Genomic DNA, 16264 nt, shown 5'->3' with positions numbered 1-16264 from the left:
ATTTAAGACTATCTGTAAAGCCTATAGCACTGAAACTGAATTTTTGCTTTCTCAAAATAAATACTGCATTAGTAACACTAATTCTCAACAATAGTTCCATGTCCTATGAAAAGAACAGTTTAAGAAATTACTTACTTCAGGTCCTGTAGAAGGTCCTTTGCATTAAGCATGGTTATTAAAGAGGTGGTAGCTGCAGGAATTATGATAATGGGTGTTCGAGATCCTATAAGGACAAAATTTTAAAGGAGCAAATATGTTATTCAAAGGAATTATAGTTACTTTCCTAATTATAAGTTAGAAGTTTGTAAGTTTGTAATTTTAACTCTTTTGAGCTAAAAAATATTTTAGTCAGCAGTGATACTCAGAATATTTAACGATCAGGATGACTTGAGCACTGACTACTCAGAACAGACACCAAACACAAACATTTGGTATAACTGCACAAGCATGCAATCAGCCCTGATTTTGTAAGCTAGCTTACTCACGTTTACTTTTTTAAAGTAAGTTTAGAGTCACAGGCACAACCTTACCTTTCTTCTGATTTGGGGGAGGTCTGGCTTGAGAAACTGTAAGAAAGAAAAAAATTCAAAATGTTGTTATGAAAATCACATTCTTATTTTCAAACCTACAAAGTAAATAAGGCCTAAAATATTTGTATTTACATATGACTAGTTGTAGAATTTTTAAATGTATTGCAATCTTCTTAAATAATATTAAGTTATTTCTCTGCTTCACAAAACCACTACAGTGCCTTAGCACTTCAACAATCAGTGGTCACAAGGAAAGGGGATACATGGGCATTGGTAGGCACTGAGTATCTACATTCATGGATGCTTGGATCTAGAAAAGGAAGCAAATAAATAACTTCTGAATTAACTGATTACACTGTAATAAATGCAAAAACAGAGTACTACAAGAGCATCTAACTCTGGGGGAAGGGCTGGGAGAGGGAAATGTACTTAACCGCTGTGGAGGAAAAACAAAGACATTACTGGGGACTAAGACCTAAAATATTTACCCTTTTCTCTCTTTTTAAAATTTTTTGGGTTTTTATTAGCAGAAGAAAACATTATAGGCAATGAGTCATGTAAAGGTCTTTATTCTGGAATTGCCCTATTATCAATAATTTTGAATACATGTTATAAAAACAAGAATATTTGTATCTTTTCATTATTTGTATATACAATGGACTTTATAATACACAAAAATATTTGTTGGCATAATAATGGCAATATCAGCCTAGGTTAAGATTAACATATTTTACAATAAAAAGTGCTGTATGTTCAATTTTCAGTATTTATTCATACAATAAATTTTTATTGACTGCCTTCTACGTGCCATGTGCTGTGCTACAATTAATTTTTTTAAATCACACACAAAAAAATTCAACAATTTAAAATTCTAATTCAACATTAGTTCTCAGAGACACCACTTTTAAAGGAAAGCACACACATCTTTGGAATATGTTCCATTTTAAAAGCAGTAAAATGCTAAATTTTAACTAATACTTTGTACTCCTTTATATAGCTATTTCATTGTGAGAAAATACTATGTAGTCCACAAGTATGATTCTACTAGCCACAGAAAGCAGAGAAAGATATATACAAATACAAGTTCACACACATATTTATTATGGTGTTCCCATCTTTCTTCTTCCTGAGAAAAAAATACTAAAACTTTCTTAAATTATTTTTAGAAATAGTACTCATGGATACATCTGACATGTATACATGGATACAGCTAGATAGTGTCATCTGGAGTATAATACAATCTCAATAAATACTTAGAATTTGCTGGCGGGATACAGGAATGATGGGATGGACAGAGAGATGGATAAACTGGAGACGGAGGTGCTGAATGACTAAGGAGAACAAAGAAATCTTCAATGAACTACCACTGATTTGCTAAGGGAACCCACAATGGACCCTGGAATATAGGAAAAGATTCTCTCAAATCAAGGCTGAGAAGACTTAATGTAGCAAAAACACAAAGTATAAAAGCTCACATATTAAAAAGAAACTTTAGGTGTTTAGTAAAAAAACAAATACAATTAAGGACTAAGACAGGGACATGAAGGTGAACACGCTAAGGATAAGCTTGATTTAAAGGATGGGGGACCAAAGAGCAGAATAATACGAGTCCACAAGGAGAGTGATGGAGAGCAAGAGCCTGTACTCGGATGATCTCGATTCTATCCCCACTGTGCCGCTTCGCAGGCATATTACCCCGGCACGCTAAGATGAATGCCGCTCAGCTTCAGTTGTCCCCAACCATAAATCAGAGACAACAATTTCTACATCTCGATCCTGTTTTAAGAGTCTTAAAAACATCAAGGCAAGTTGTCCAGGTCCTGGGCCCTGGGCATATTTACCATTCACTGAACCTCGTGGCCACTGCTGACGTTGTGCCTCTACCACTACCACCGCCTTCCGCAAACGCAATGACCGATTGTTTACAAGCTGAGAAGAGGCAACTACTGTTACTATGCTTGATTTCAAATATAATTAATATTCTTTACTTAAATATTTATTCACAGCCTATGTACGAGGCACTCTGCTAGGTTCTTATTTTTATGATGATAAATAAAACAGAAATAATCCCTGCCCTCAAAGACTTTTCAGTAAAATAGGGGAACCAGACCATAACAAATAGGCAAACAAACACATATAAACAAATTTGAATACATAATATTAAGGAGCAAAGAGAATGTATACTGATATTATAGTGTCCTTTAGACAAAATGCTTAGAAAACGCCTCTCAAAGGAAATGGCATTTAAGCTGAGGTTTGAAGGACAAAAAAGAGCCAACTTGCAAAGAACAAGTGAAAGAACAGTCTTGATAAGAGGTAGGAATGTGGGCAAATGCCAAAGGCAGGAAGAAACTGTCATGCTTATGGAACTGCAAATGTACAGACAGACCATGGGGACAAAAGGAAGAGTGGCAGGAGATGAGGTTAAAAATACAAGTAGGAGCCACTTTATGTAGGGCTTTCTAGGCAACGTTAAGTTTTTATTTAAGTGCCACTGGAAAACCCTGTAACTTTTAAGCCAGAAAGTGACATAATTTGATTTTCACATCACACCTTCTGTAAGGGAAAAACAATAAATTTAGATAAGGGATCAAAAGGGGGACAAGGGGGACAACCGTGGGGCTTCCCTGGTGGCACAGTGGTTGAGAGTCTGCCTGCCGATGCAGGGGATATGGGTTCGTGCCCTGGTCCGGGAAGATCCCACATGCCACGGAGTGGCTAGGCCCGTGAGCCATGGCCGCTGAGCCTGCGCGTCCCGAGCCTGTGCTCCGCAACGGGAGAGGCCACAACAGTGAGAGGCCCGCGGACCGCAAAAAAAATAAAAATAAAAAATAAGAGGGACAACCGTGAAAGCAGGAAGCTTAGTTAGGACTATCACCGATATTCTATAGTGGTGCTACCCAAATTATGTGCGGTTAAGCATAATGTTTTTCTGTAAACTTTCCAAGGTCAACTAAATAAAATACAGTAACAATGAACAGGTAGAAAACTGGCCATGCACCTGGATGTTGTGCCAGTACTGTACCCTCAATTCCTATCTGTATCTTGTTAGGGACCAGAACTAAACAGGTAATGGACTAATATCAATACTTTAAGATGCACTAGTCTAGAGAAATGCTGGTGGCTTAGACTTGAGTTGTGGCAGTGGAGATAAAGAGAACAGATAAATCTGGAATACAGAAAAGGTAAATCTGACAGAACTCACTGACATATTAGATGAGAGGAATAAGCAAATGTGAAAAATGAAGAGTAACTCCTAAGTCTTGGACTTAAGAAACAGAGTTGATAGCAGTGTCATTTATTCATGAAGAAGCAGAAGAATGTGAAGTAAGACATCTTGGGAAAAATATCAAAGAGCAAAGGTTTTAAGGTTTAATCAGTTTTAAGATGCCTATGGCACATCCAAATGTTAAACAGTTAACAGATGATACCAGAGGTAGGAAGAATTAGGGACAAAAGTTTGAAAATCATCAGCACATAGATTTAAAACTATGGAATGAGGTAATCCAACCAACACCTACGTTACAAAGTGGATCACTGAACAGGGCTAACTCTCTCTCTCAATCTCACATGAGCAGTAAGCAGATAAACTAGAGTTACAGAGTCATGGGTACTCACCTACCCATTTCAGAAGACCTATGAAACAGAAGTAAAGAATGAAAGCTGGAGAAGTGAAGTATGTGATGTACACGCATTAGAAAGAGGTAGCAAGAGCAGGGATATGTGCAAGAGATTCATGTGGCTATAAAAGGAAACAACATTAAGTTCCAGGACTGTAGCTTATCAAAGGCTTGTGTTTCTTAATTCACTGGAAGGCATGTGCCTCTTGTTAGTTATATTCCCTAAATGAATGTTTAGAAGTTGGGAATAATTGTAAACACTTTAAAATATTAAATTGACCCAGGGACTTGCCTGGCACAATTAGTGCTAAATAAATATTTGATGAAAGAATAAATAAGAAAAAATGATCAAAAATGGAACACCATGGGACTTCCCTGGTGGTCCAGTGGTTAAGAATTCGCCTTCCAATACAGGGAGTGCGGGTTCAATCCCTGGTCAGGGAACTAAGATCCCAAATGCCTCGCAGCACAGCCAAAAAAAAAAAAGGGAACACCATCCTTGAGTTCCTTCACTGAAGGAAAAAAGAGTAGGTAGTTCAGTTCCCTATTTCCAAATAATTCAAACTCTACCTAACAAATAACAGTATAGGTCTATGCTGTCTCATGTATAACGTTACATTGCCAGAAATGTTTTGTGTGGTTTTCTTTTTTTTTCAATTTTAAAAAGATAATCCAGGTGAACATGCCATATATTGCACAATATGCCTTCAAAATTGGGCATCACCCAATAAGCAAATACATTTAACAATCTGCAAAACAAAAATTCACTGATCAAGACAAAGATGACAAACTGCTAATGCCCACTCAAGTCAGGTCTTACTGACAAATGAGCATTAAAAACTTATAAAATAATAAATCACTGCTTTTGGAATGGTAGGTAGGGATTGTGGACCTATGGGAATCAATCAGTGAGTAAAAGAAGAGGAGACCTCACATGGATGGGCATCAGAGTATTTGTTATGAGACATTAGATAAGATTAATTTCAACCATTTTAATCACCATGGTAGAACAACTGAAAAAGAAAGATGGAATATTAGGAGCTGAAAAGACCCACAGCTCCTTACCTCACATGTGACCTTCCCCAGGATCACATAACTAACTAGCTGGTAGAACCCAGCTCCCTTTGCTTTATTACATGGCACATTTGAACAACCGGGTTTACTCAGGTATTAGTGCCACCCCTACCCCTTTCCTTTGTCTGCCAAATGATTTTGAGAAAATGTGAAATGGAGACAGTTATTTATCACACAGCACAAAACAGAGTTAGAATCCTCAGGTGGTGATTTCTTCCTTTTTATACCATTTCTGAATTTCTCATGTGATCTTCTTTAGACTGACCAACTACAGCCTGCCATCCCCCCCTTCCAAGGGAAAACAAATAATTCTGTATCTATCATTCAACTGCCTTCACAATATTCTTCTACTTTGCAGGCTATATTCCTTGGGTCCAACTTAGTCTGACCATTCTTATTTCCTTGACTTTTTTCTTCATTCCTGAAAAGAGCTCCTTTAGCTTCTCCTAGTTTCTGGCACTGCGTACATGGAAGGCATTCAAATAATATTTATTAAATTTAATTGCTCTTCCTTATACTCTCATTAACAGCTTTTGGTATGGTCTTCTCTACTGAAAAATAGTGCCATGGTCCTGTCATCTGAAAGAAATTACATCCAATGTGCTCCAAATTTAACAAAGATTTCAAACAAACCCGTCACTTAAAAAAAAAGTAAATACTAGTCATGTCAAGACCCAGGTTTATGGATCCAAGACACAGTGAAAGAGCCTACAAAACCATCCCAATATAAACCTCTTAACATCATGCTTTTAAAGTGCTTCCAGAAATTTGAATACCTGTAATCTACATAATTTTAGAATTAGCCTATGTGCGAATGTACTATGAATAAAAAGATATACAAATCTGCACTACTGACACTAACAAACTGAAAAGGAAGATCACCCAGTCAAATTCCTGACTGTGCCTTTTCAATTCTTTTCATTTTCTTCATAGCCACTTTTAACAGCACTGATACTATGCTAAATGTAAAAATAAAACAAATGAACACTAAAATCAAACCCAAAACACCTAAAATGAATATAGCATGCATTTATAAAGATCAATCTTTTTAGGTACTAGGAAGAGGAAAAGAAAATACTGCTAACATACTGGGTTGCCAAAAAGTTCGTTCAGTTGCTTCCATAAGATGTTACAAAAACCCGAACAAACTTTTTGGCCAACCCAGTAACTTCAATACTACCCTTGCTTATTAACATACATATTTTAAAAAATGATTATGGAACCTAATATGCTCAATAACACAGATATCTGAAAATCTAAACATCAAAGCTGCTTATCAGTCTATTAAAATTATGGTTCTATGCTTCTGTAGGAAAAAACAAAAATCACATCCACCATACTATCATGGAATTCAAACAAGGAATTGATGGGGGAATGGGTACATAATAAATAGCTTTTCAAAACATGTTTTTAAAATCTTAAAAACATTTTCTTAAAAATTTTCTTTAACTCTTCAACTATACCTATTTACTCAAGTAAATGTTCTTATACTAGTTTTGAAGTATTTTACATAAAATTTCAATTCCTTCAAAGCATTATACATTATCAAAAATTTTCACTGTCATGATTATAGAAAAAAACAAAAATCAAAAAGTTTTATATTTTTACCTGGTCTTGGTACCGGCTGTGCTGCAGGAGTCTGCGTCTTACGGGCCGAGGCACCCTCCTTTAAAAGAATAAAAATGGGTATGTTAAAGTTCCTTTGCATAATAAACACTTTCATTTAATTACTGCAAAGAAATTCCATATCTCTCTCAGTCACTCCACTTAAAAAAAAAAAAAAAAAAAAGGAAAAACCTCCCCTTATCTTTTATGCTATTGGTTGTGAAGTAGTAAGAGAAATCTTAAGTGGGAATATATTTAAATTGTTACCATTCAGTAGTTATTGTAAGTAGGTAGTATTTTTCAAATACTCAATGATTTGCTTAATTGCTGGCAATTATAATATTCTCAGAAATGTCGTTACCAGTTTAAAAATCAAGTCGATCTCTTTTTCCCTTAAAGAGTCTCAAAATGAATAAATGATACATAATCTCACATTTGAAAGATGAAAGTGTTACCTTGAGTTCATTTTTAAAAATGCAAATATTTCAAATTAAATGCCTTTTAAAATATTCAGGGGAAATAATCCATTTATAAAGATGAGATTTGTTACATTTAAGAGTAGTTGAAAATATCTTAAAAACTGAATAACAAATCTCAACTAATTACTAAGCATGTAATATATACAAGGAAATATGCTATGTATTGAAGTACATCAATTATATACTCAAGAATAAACGCCTCTGAAATGCTTAAAATACTTCAAAAGTTATCTATATTTAGTGCAATAGTTTCAATCATATTCACACTAAATTCTTCATTAAACCATTTTTCTTTACAGAAAGCTACAAGTGTAAATTTCAAAAACAACTAGTAACTCATGGAGATTTTATTCTAGTTGTATTCAAGTGAAGGAAATTTGATAAATATCATGGAAGTTACATAAATCCATAATAATAAAAATCACTACTACAACCACAGAAACATTTCTAAAGAAGTCCTGCTAAACAATGTTAATTTTAATCATATTACACTTTCTTCAAAAATTTGGAATGGTAAAATCATTTGGAATGATAAGCTATCCCAAAGCATCTTTTTTTTTTTAATGATTATAAAAATTAGTACCAACACAGAGAATGTATTTCACTTGGAATTCGGTGGGATTCCTGGCATTCAGTTAAAAAGCCAAAGAAACCATTCTTTACTGCAAAAAATAATAGCAGCAGAGGCAACTAGCAAAAACTTTTTTGGGAAAAAAGGTACCCGAAGACAGCAGAACATCCTTTTCCAATATTTTCACTGTTATGCATTTAGTTATACATTGTGTGGTTGAAACTGAGTCAATCTGGATGCTGGTTTCATGGATGTGTTAAGTCTGTGAAAATTTGTCAAGCTTACTAATGATATGGTCATTACACTACAAGTAAATTATATTCAAGTAAAATTTTAAATGTAAAGAAAGTGAGTTATTATTAAGGTGGAGAGCATATTAAACATTTAACGTCATTTAACATGCTGAAATTTCTGATTTATATTTTTTCTCTAAGTTCATGTTAGGGGACACAACGGCTTTTACTCCTCTTTGTAAATCTAGTACCTAAAACACTCAACAAATGTGTGTCATATTGAACTGAGTCTAGACTTTTAAAAATCAGAAGCCAAGGGATAATCATTAAATAGAAATTAACTAGACATTATATAATAAAATAACAAGATTAAGCTTTAACCATATTACTTTTAAATCCTTATATGTAAATACAGACTCACTGGGTATGGTTTAAGTACACAGAGAAGGAAGAAAAATAAAGGAAATGAGACAGGAAAAACAATGAGCACACACATATGGAGACCTCTTTCTGTCTGCATTTGACTATAAGGCTGGTTGAATCCAAATCAAAGCCCTCTTCACCTGAATAGAGTAGACTTAGATCAAAATCACTAGAATACAGCACTAGAATGGAAAAGAAAAGTCTTTTCCATTACAAATTATTACCCTTAAGTATTTCTGTCTACAAAACTAGACCCCTTTAAATATCAATAATGGGCATTTTATGTTTACCAAGTAAGCAATCTTTGCTTGATGACCCCTTCCCATTCCAAATCATTCCTTTTGGCAATAAGCCCCTGGTTCCTGGTCACTGGGCAAGACATATGTCCTGGGCTAGGTCTATTGAGAGTTCTTCTTTGATATGTGTTTTATAAACTGGAGCTTGCCAGTCACAAGGCTATAAGGAGGTTAAGTCTAAAATTACAGATAACCGTGTCTCTTGACCCATGGAGAAAACCCATCTGCAGAAGGACATAATGAAGTTACTGTTAGGGAAAACACTGACTGAAACCACCCACCCTGGCCAGGCAAGGACAGTAACAATCTGCATGAGTTATTTTATGACAGAAGATCCTGTAAGGAACACGGAACTAACAAGACACCACCAACCGGAAGAATATGGGAGAGGTCAAAAGGACAGAGGAGATGCCAGTCCACATGTCCTACCAACCTCCCAGAATCCTCCTCACTGGAATCCATCTTGGCTGAGCGGTTCCACGTGCCACCAGAAAGGACCCTGTGTCAGAATGATTGGCCAGAGACAACCTGGAAACTAATCCCATCACCATAAAACCTGAAACTGCAAGCCACGTGGGAGAGCAGTCCTCCTGGGTCACCTTACCCTCCTGCTCTCCGCCAGGACGCCCCTTCCCAATAAAGTCTCTTGCTTTGTCAGCATGCGTGTCTCCTCGGACAATTCATTTCCAAGTGTTAGACAAGAGGCCACTCTTGGGCCCTGGAAGGGGTCCCCCTTCCTGCAACATTACCAGTATACAAGAAAACACATGGAATACAATATCCCTCATAATATCTGGCCTGTAAGACCTATTCTCCTGCTAACTCTTCTTGATTCTAAGAGCGATTAAATCCCTCATCTCATTCTATGCACCCCACACAAACAATTTTTGTCTTAACTAGTTGAGCAGAATCTGTTAATTGCAACCAGAAGAGTTATTTAATTTTGTTTTCTCAGATTCACTGAAAATTCTGAGTTGCCAAAAGTCACTATAGTATAACTTTGCTTAATTCTGAAGTAAACACACACAAATAAGCTCAAATGCACACGATCATACACAGCTATGACACTTCAGTAGGCTGTGGGCTCCTGGAATGAAAACCGGGAGACCTTCACTAATCTCGTCGTTAGTTCATGGCCATTTCTAGGACGCCCTAGCCAATACTAAGAGCTAAAAGCTCATTCTACTCTGACCTGCATTATTTTGAAATAAATTTGTATAAGTCATTGCATAAAGGACCTCAGAAACCATACAGTCCAATCCCAGTACCTTTTACTCTAAAGATGAAGAGACAGAGGTGAAATAGTTTTTCAAAGGCTACATAGTGGTATATCTGGCATATATTAAGAAACAGAAATAATAATTGGCAGTATCATGGAGTAAACCGACAGTTCTATATTTTTAAAGATATTTGGATTGGGGGGAAAATACTACTCAGCTGGGAAAAGAAAAGTAACAGCACAAAAACAACTAAAAGAGCCGACAAGTTGTGCCAACTGGAGAGGAAAACCTGCTTTCTCTTAAAAAGTCAGAATCATTACAATTTCACTAAGACTTGAGGCATTCTGGAAAAGAAGTAACTGATAAAAAGGGATGGGGGAAATAGTGATAGAATCATATTTGCAAAATGTAACAAGACAAAAACAAAGTAAACTGTTTACAGTCCTTCCTTGCCTTCTTTTACCAAATGAGATAACCTAAAATCTTCTGGTATTAGGAGACAGAACAGTGGTATTTGCTGCTTAAACAAGTAGAAAATAAAACCATAATATAAAATATCATAAGAAAGAATATTTGTTACAAGTATCAGTATGCAAAATATACTGTATTTAATTTTGAAAATTGCTATTTATATGAAACTTAATGAAATACTGAAATTGCTTAATGAGGAAAACATACAGAATATATATGCAGATTCTAGGAGTTTATAATCTACCTCTTTGACTACTGTACTTATGAGAGGAAAAGTAATATGTTTTAAAAAGTAATCAAATACTAATTTACAGTTGCATGTTTTTTCTTTTTAAAAAGTAACTCATTCCCATGAAATCTGGATTTGATATTCAGAATTCTAAAGTATCAGGATTTTTTTCTTTCAGCAACTGAATTTTTAAGTTCACTGAGTGAGTCTTCAAGTATTTTGGAAAAACTATGTACAAAAAGGAAACTGCAACTTTGAGCAAATCACAATGAGGCTGAAAAGCACTAAAGGTTTCAGGAACAAAACACTTCAACACAAATTTTAAGTAGACTTGTCATAACCTGGGGGCATATGCATACAATGTTTGCCAATACAGAAAATAGCTGACACATTTATAAAATATAGTATAGTATATCTATACAGGCATGCCTCAGAGATACTGCAGGTTTGGTTCCATACTACTGCAGTAAACTAATATCACAATAAAGTGAGTCACAAAATTTTTTGGTTTCCCAGTGCATATAAAAGTTATGTTGACACTATACTGTAGTCTATTAAGTGTGCAATAGCATTATGACTTTAAAAAATGTACATGCCTTAATTAAAAAAAACTTTATTGTTTAAAAATGCTAGCCATCCTCTGACAAGGCAGGGTTGCCACACCTTCAATTTATTTAAAAAAAAAAAAAAGCAAAGCACGTAGCATAATAAAACGAGGTATGCCTGTTAAATATATAGATTTGATACCTCTATCAAATTTCTCATTATGCTATATAACTACTTGTCTACTTCTTACAACCAGACCATCAATTACTTGAGGTCAGGGACTGTCCATCATATGTCCAATGCCTGTTATAGAGAGCCTGATGCATGGTATATATGCTTAATAAATATACATTAAGTAATTAATTAAAACAAATCCATACCTTAGCATTACTGATTCACTAGTGTTATACTGGTTAAACTGCTTTAATCTGTTAAATGAAGATGGTAAAAATATCATAAAAGATTACTGAAACAAAATTTATTTATTCATTCCACATACTTTCACTGAGAGCATCAAGTACCAAACAAGAAACTGGGAATGCAGCAGTATAAACAGAAGCCACGTGGTCCCTGCCCTTATGAGATTGGCAATCTAATGGAGGAAGCCAGTGACTGAATAAATGAATGAAGAGAAGTTGAAAAATTAGAAATATAATTACATATGTATTTAATTATTCATAATGTGCATATATGTGTATTTGTCTGTGTGTATGTGTGTATTTGTCTGTAAGTGTGTATGTGTGTATATGTCTGTGTGTCCAGCTCACTGCCCCAAATAAAAAGAGACTAATAACTGTTAAACCATCTTCTTTCCATAAAGAGACATTCTCTATACAAAGATAAGAAAAGAACTAGCAAACCAAATTCAGCAGCATACTGAAAAGATTATACGCCATGACCAAATGGGATTTATTCCTGGAATACAAGGATGGCTCAACATATGGAACTCAATCAGTGTAATAAATCACATCAACAGAACGAAGGGAAAATAAGCTCATGATAAAACTTCACGATCATCTCAATTAATGCAGAAAAAGCATTTGACAAAAGTCAACATTCTTCCATGATTTAAAAATTAAAACCCCTCAACAAACCAGGAACAGAAGGAAACTTCCTCAACATCATAAAGGCTATATATATATGTGTATACGTATACATATATATATGAAAAATCCACGGTTAACACCATACACAATGATGAAAGATTGAAACCTTTTCCCCTAAGATCAGGAACAAGATGTCCACTTTCCCCACTTCTACTCAACATAGTACCTGAAGTTCTAGCCAGAGCCATTAGTCAAAAAAAGAAATAAAAGACATCCAAAATCTGAAAGGAAGTGATAAAATTATCTCTTTGCAGATGACAAGATGTGTATGTAGAAACCTAAAGATTTCCGGGGTGGGGAGGTTGTGCAGGGAACAGATGCCCTACCACAATTAATCAACTATTTCAGCAAAATTGCAGGGCGCAAAATCAACACACAAAAACCCACTGCGCTTCTATACGCTACCAACGAGCAATCTAAAAAAGAAATGAAGGAAACAACCCCATTTGTAATGGCTTTTAAAAAATCAAATACTCCAGAATAAATTTAACCAAGAAGCAAAAAAACTTGTACACTGCAAATTACAAAGTGTTACTGAAAGAAATTAAAGCCATAAATAAATGGAAAGACATCTATGTTCATGGACTGCTAGAATTAACTATATTAAGATTTCAATACTACCAAATGCAATCTACAGATTTAACACAATCCCTGTCAAAATCCCAAAGGTGTTTTTGCAGAAAGAAAAACTCATCCTAGAATTTATACAGAATCTCAAGGAACCCCAAGGAGGCAAACTAATTTTGAAAAAGAAAAGAGTTGGAGGACTAAAACTTCCAGATTTCAGACCTTACTACAGAGGTACAGTAATCAAAACACTGTAGTAGGGCATAAAGACAGACCTATAGACCAATGGAATAAGACAGCCCAGAAATAAACTTTCACATACATGAAAGGTGCTAAGTCCATGCAATGGGGAAAGGACAGTATTTTCAACAAATGATGCTGGGAAAACTGGATATGCACATGCAAAAGAATGAAGTTGGACCATTATCTTACATCATATACAAAAATTAACTCAAAATGGATCAGAAGCCTAAATTTAAGAGCTGAAACTTTAAGACTTATAGAAAAAATCAAAGAGTAAAAGCCTCATGACATTAGATTTGACATCAGTTTCACGGATATGATACCAACAAGTACAGGAAACAAAAGAAAAAGATAAACTGGACTTCATCAAAATTAAAAGCTTTTATGCATCAAAGGACACTATCAACAGAGTGAGAAGTCAACCCAAGGAATGGGAGGAAATACTTGCAAATCATTTATTTGATAAGGAATTAATATCCCAGACATTTGGTTATAATATTATTCTGGATGTGTCTGTGAAGATGTTTCTAGATAAGATTAACATTTTAATCAGCAGACTGAGTAAAGGAGATTGCCCTCCCCAAAGGAGATGGGACTCATCCAATCCACTGAAGGGCTGAACAGAACAAAAAGGCAAAATAAAAGAGAATTCACTCTGCCTGGCAGTGGTCAAGCTGGGACATGGGTATTCTCCTGCCTCAGCCTCAGACGGGAGCTTACACCAGCGGCCCTCCAGGTTCTCAGTCCTTCAGGCTCAGACTGAAGCTATACCATCCCCTCAGCTTCCCTGGGTCACCAGCCTGACGACTGTAAATTCTGGGACTTTTCAGTCTCCCTAAGCACATGTGCCAATTCCTTATGATCGATCTATCTACCCTGTTGATTGTTCCTCTGGAGAACCCAAACTAATACAGCAATAAAAATTTGGATCAAAAGAGAGGAAAAGAGAGTGAGACAGAACACAAAATCTTTAAAGAGGTATTCTTTCATACTGGGAAAATGTCAGGTTTTTAAAAATTGTTTATCTGTAGATTAAAAAATTACATCCACATGAATGTAGATGAAATGTTAATCACAGCACTGCAATTAGAAACAAACCAAAGCATGTGTACTGATCTCCTTTAACACCAAAGTCTATAATGATCACATACCTTCTGGTACAAATGAACAATTCTTTCTCACTGAGTTTTAATAAAAGCATTATCATTCTCACTTAAAACTGGCAGAATTGTTTTTATAGTGGCAGAGGGATACAGGTAAGGTAGAAGGTCCACAGGCTCATTTGTGTAGCTTATGGATCCATGGACTAAAAACAAATACACTGATGTTAACTAGAGACAGAATAAATCAGTGCAAAAAAAAAAAAAAGCTTGATTTACAAGTCTTGATCTCTAGGTTCTAGCTTTGGCCCTGCCACATTAAGAGTAGACCTTTGAGAAAAATCACAACCTCTCAGGGTCTTAGTTACCTTGCCTGTAAAATGAGGAAACTAGATTTTTAGATGACCTCAAAGGTCCAATTCTGCTCTGAAATTCCATTATTCTAATGTAAGTAATACCTTTTCAATAGGAACAATGCCATTATAGTACAACCCGAAGGGTCCAATTAACTGATTAAGTTTGAAGACATAATTCAATGTTTCTTCAAACGCATACAGCTCATAATTTTGCTCTATAGCTTATAAATTTGCTCTTCTTTTGTTTCGTGTGAATAAATAATATTCTCCTGCCCAGCTCCCTCTATCAAAGGTTACACGTTTGGAATTATATTAATTTCATTGTTTTGGGAACCAAAGATTATAGCTACTGGCAATACAGGTAGAAAGGGAAATAACAATATTGTAAGCTTTAAAAGAAAATATTCAATGTTTTACCATTTAATAATTCAAGAAACTGACTGAGGAAGCTAAAATAAAACAGAGACCTTAACTATCTGAAATCACACATACTAAGACAGGCAACTGAAATGTCGTGAAACATTATAAATTCCAGAGATGTTAATAAATACAAATTCTGTGAAAAGTTACAGAGGAAATACAGATAAAACTCAAAGTCTACTATGAGGATATTTATGAAAAAGAAACATACTCAATATGTTAATTAATAAGTAATCAGGGAGACACTAAAAAAATGGAGGGTACAAACAGAAATATATAAATTTTCATTTTTAAAATTTTAGTTCACTAAAACTCAGGAACTGTATTATCTGTGAGCCCTCTTTTTATTTATTAAAAGGGGATAAAATATTAGAAATACATAAAAATTAAACAGATAAAAATGTAACATAAAACCAACTACAGGGCTTCCCTGGTGGCACAGTGGTTAAGAATCCGCCTGCCAATGCAGGGGGACACAGTTCGTGCCCTGGTCCGGGAAGATCCCACATGCCTCGGAGCAACTAAACCCGTGTACCACAACTACTGAGTCTGCGCTCTAGAGCCCCGCGAGCCACAACTACTGAGCCCATACGCCACAACTACTGAAGCCCACGTGCATAGAGCCTGTGCTCCACAAGAGAAGCCACCGCAATAAGAAGCCCGTGCACCGCAACGAAGAATAACCTCTGCTCGCCACAACTAGAGGGAGCCCACGCGCAGCAACAAAGACCCATGCAGCCAAAAATAAATAAAATAAAATAAATTTATTTTTTTAAAAAAAACCAACTCCAATTGGGAAGATCAAAAGTATCAAAGCAGTGAAACTGAGTGAGACCACAGTGAATTGTACAAGACAAACTCTACCTGAAGGGAAAAACTGTAAATAACTATATAACATTTACTTCTAGTTATCTGTGCCATCTTTATAATGATTTGTGTACCCATCAAGTCTAGAAATCTCTTGAAAAAAAGGAACCTAATGATGCAGTATCTCATATGCTCCTGTAATTTGTGTATATGCTTAATGTATTTGCTGAATGTAAGTGAATCCGTTGGGCATCCTCTAAGAAATTAGGGAGGGGAAGAAATCAAACCCTAAAGTCAACCCTTACCCCTTCCTAATCCTATAACCTTTGCCTGTCTCTTTTGCAAAGTTTTGAAAACTTTGCAAAGCT

The 16264-nt window shown here is 35.4% G+C and overlaps 1 protein-coding gene across 1 annotated transcript in view; it reads right to left on the bottom strand.

The window, feature by feature from the left end:
* Positions 1 to 16264, bottom strand: part of CDC73 (cell division cycle 73) — an 84970-nt gene that overhangs the window by 15667 nt on the left and 53039 nt on the right. The window contains exons 11-13 of the mRNA XM_065886215.1: positions 6833 to 6890; positions 531 to 566; positions 136 to 223 (exon numbers count right to left, since the gene is read on the bottom strand). Of these exons, the coding sequence (XP_065742287.1) occupies positions 136 to 223; positions 531 to 566; positions 6833 to 6890 (182 nt within the window). The remainder of the gene's footprint in view (positions 1 to 135; positions 224 to 530; positions 567 to 6832; positions 6891 to 16264) is intronic.

This window comes from Phocoena phocoena, chromosome 1 (genome assembly GCF_963924675.1).
Source record: "Phocoena phocoena chromosome 1, mPhoPho1.1, whole genome shotgun sequence".
NCBI classification, from domain to species: Eukaryota; Metazoa; Chordata; class Mammalia; order Artiodactyla; family Phocoenidae; genus Phocoena; species Phocoena phocoena.
The sequence above is the reverse complement of the archived record's forward strand: the minus strand, read 5'-3'. Positions and strand labels throughout refer to the sequence as shown.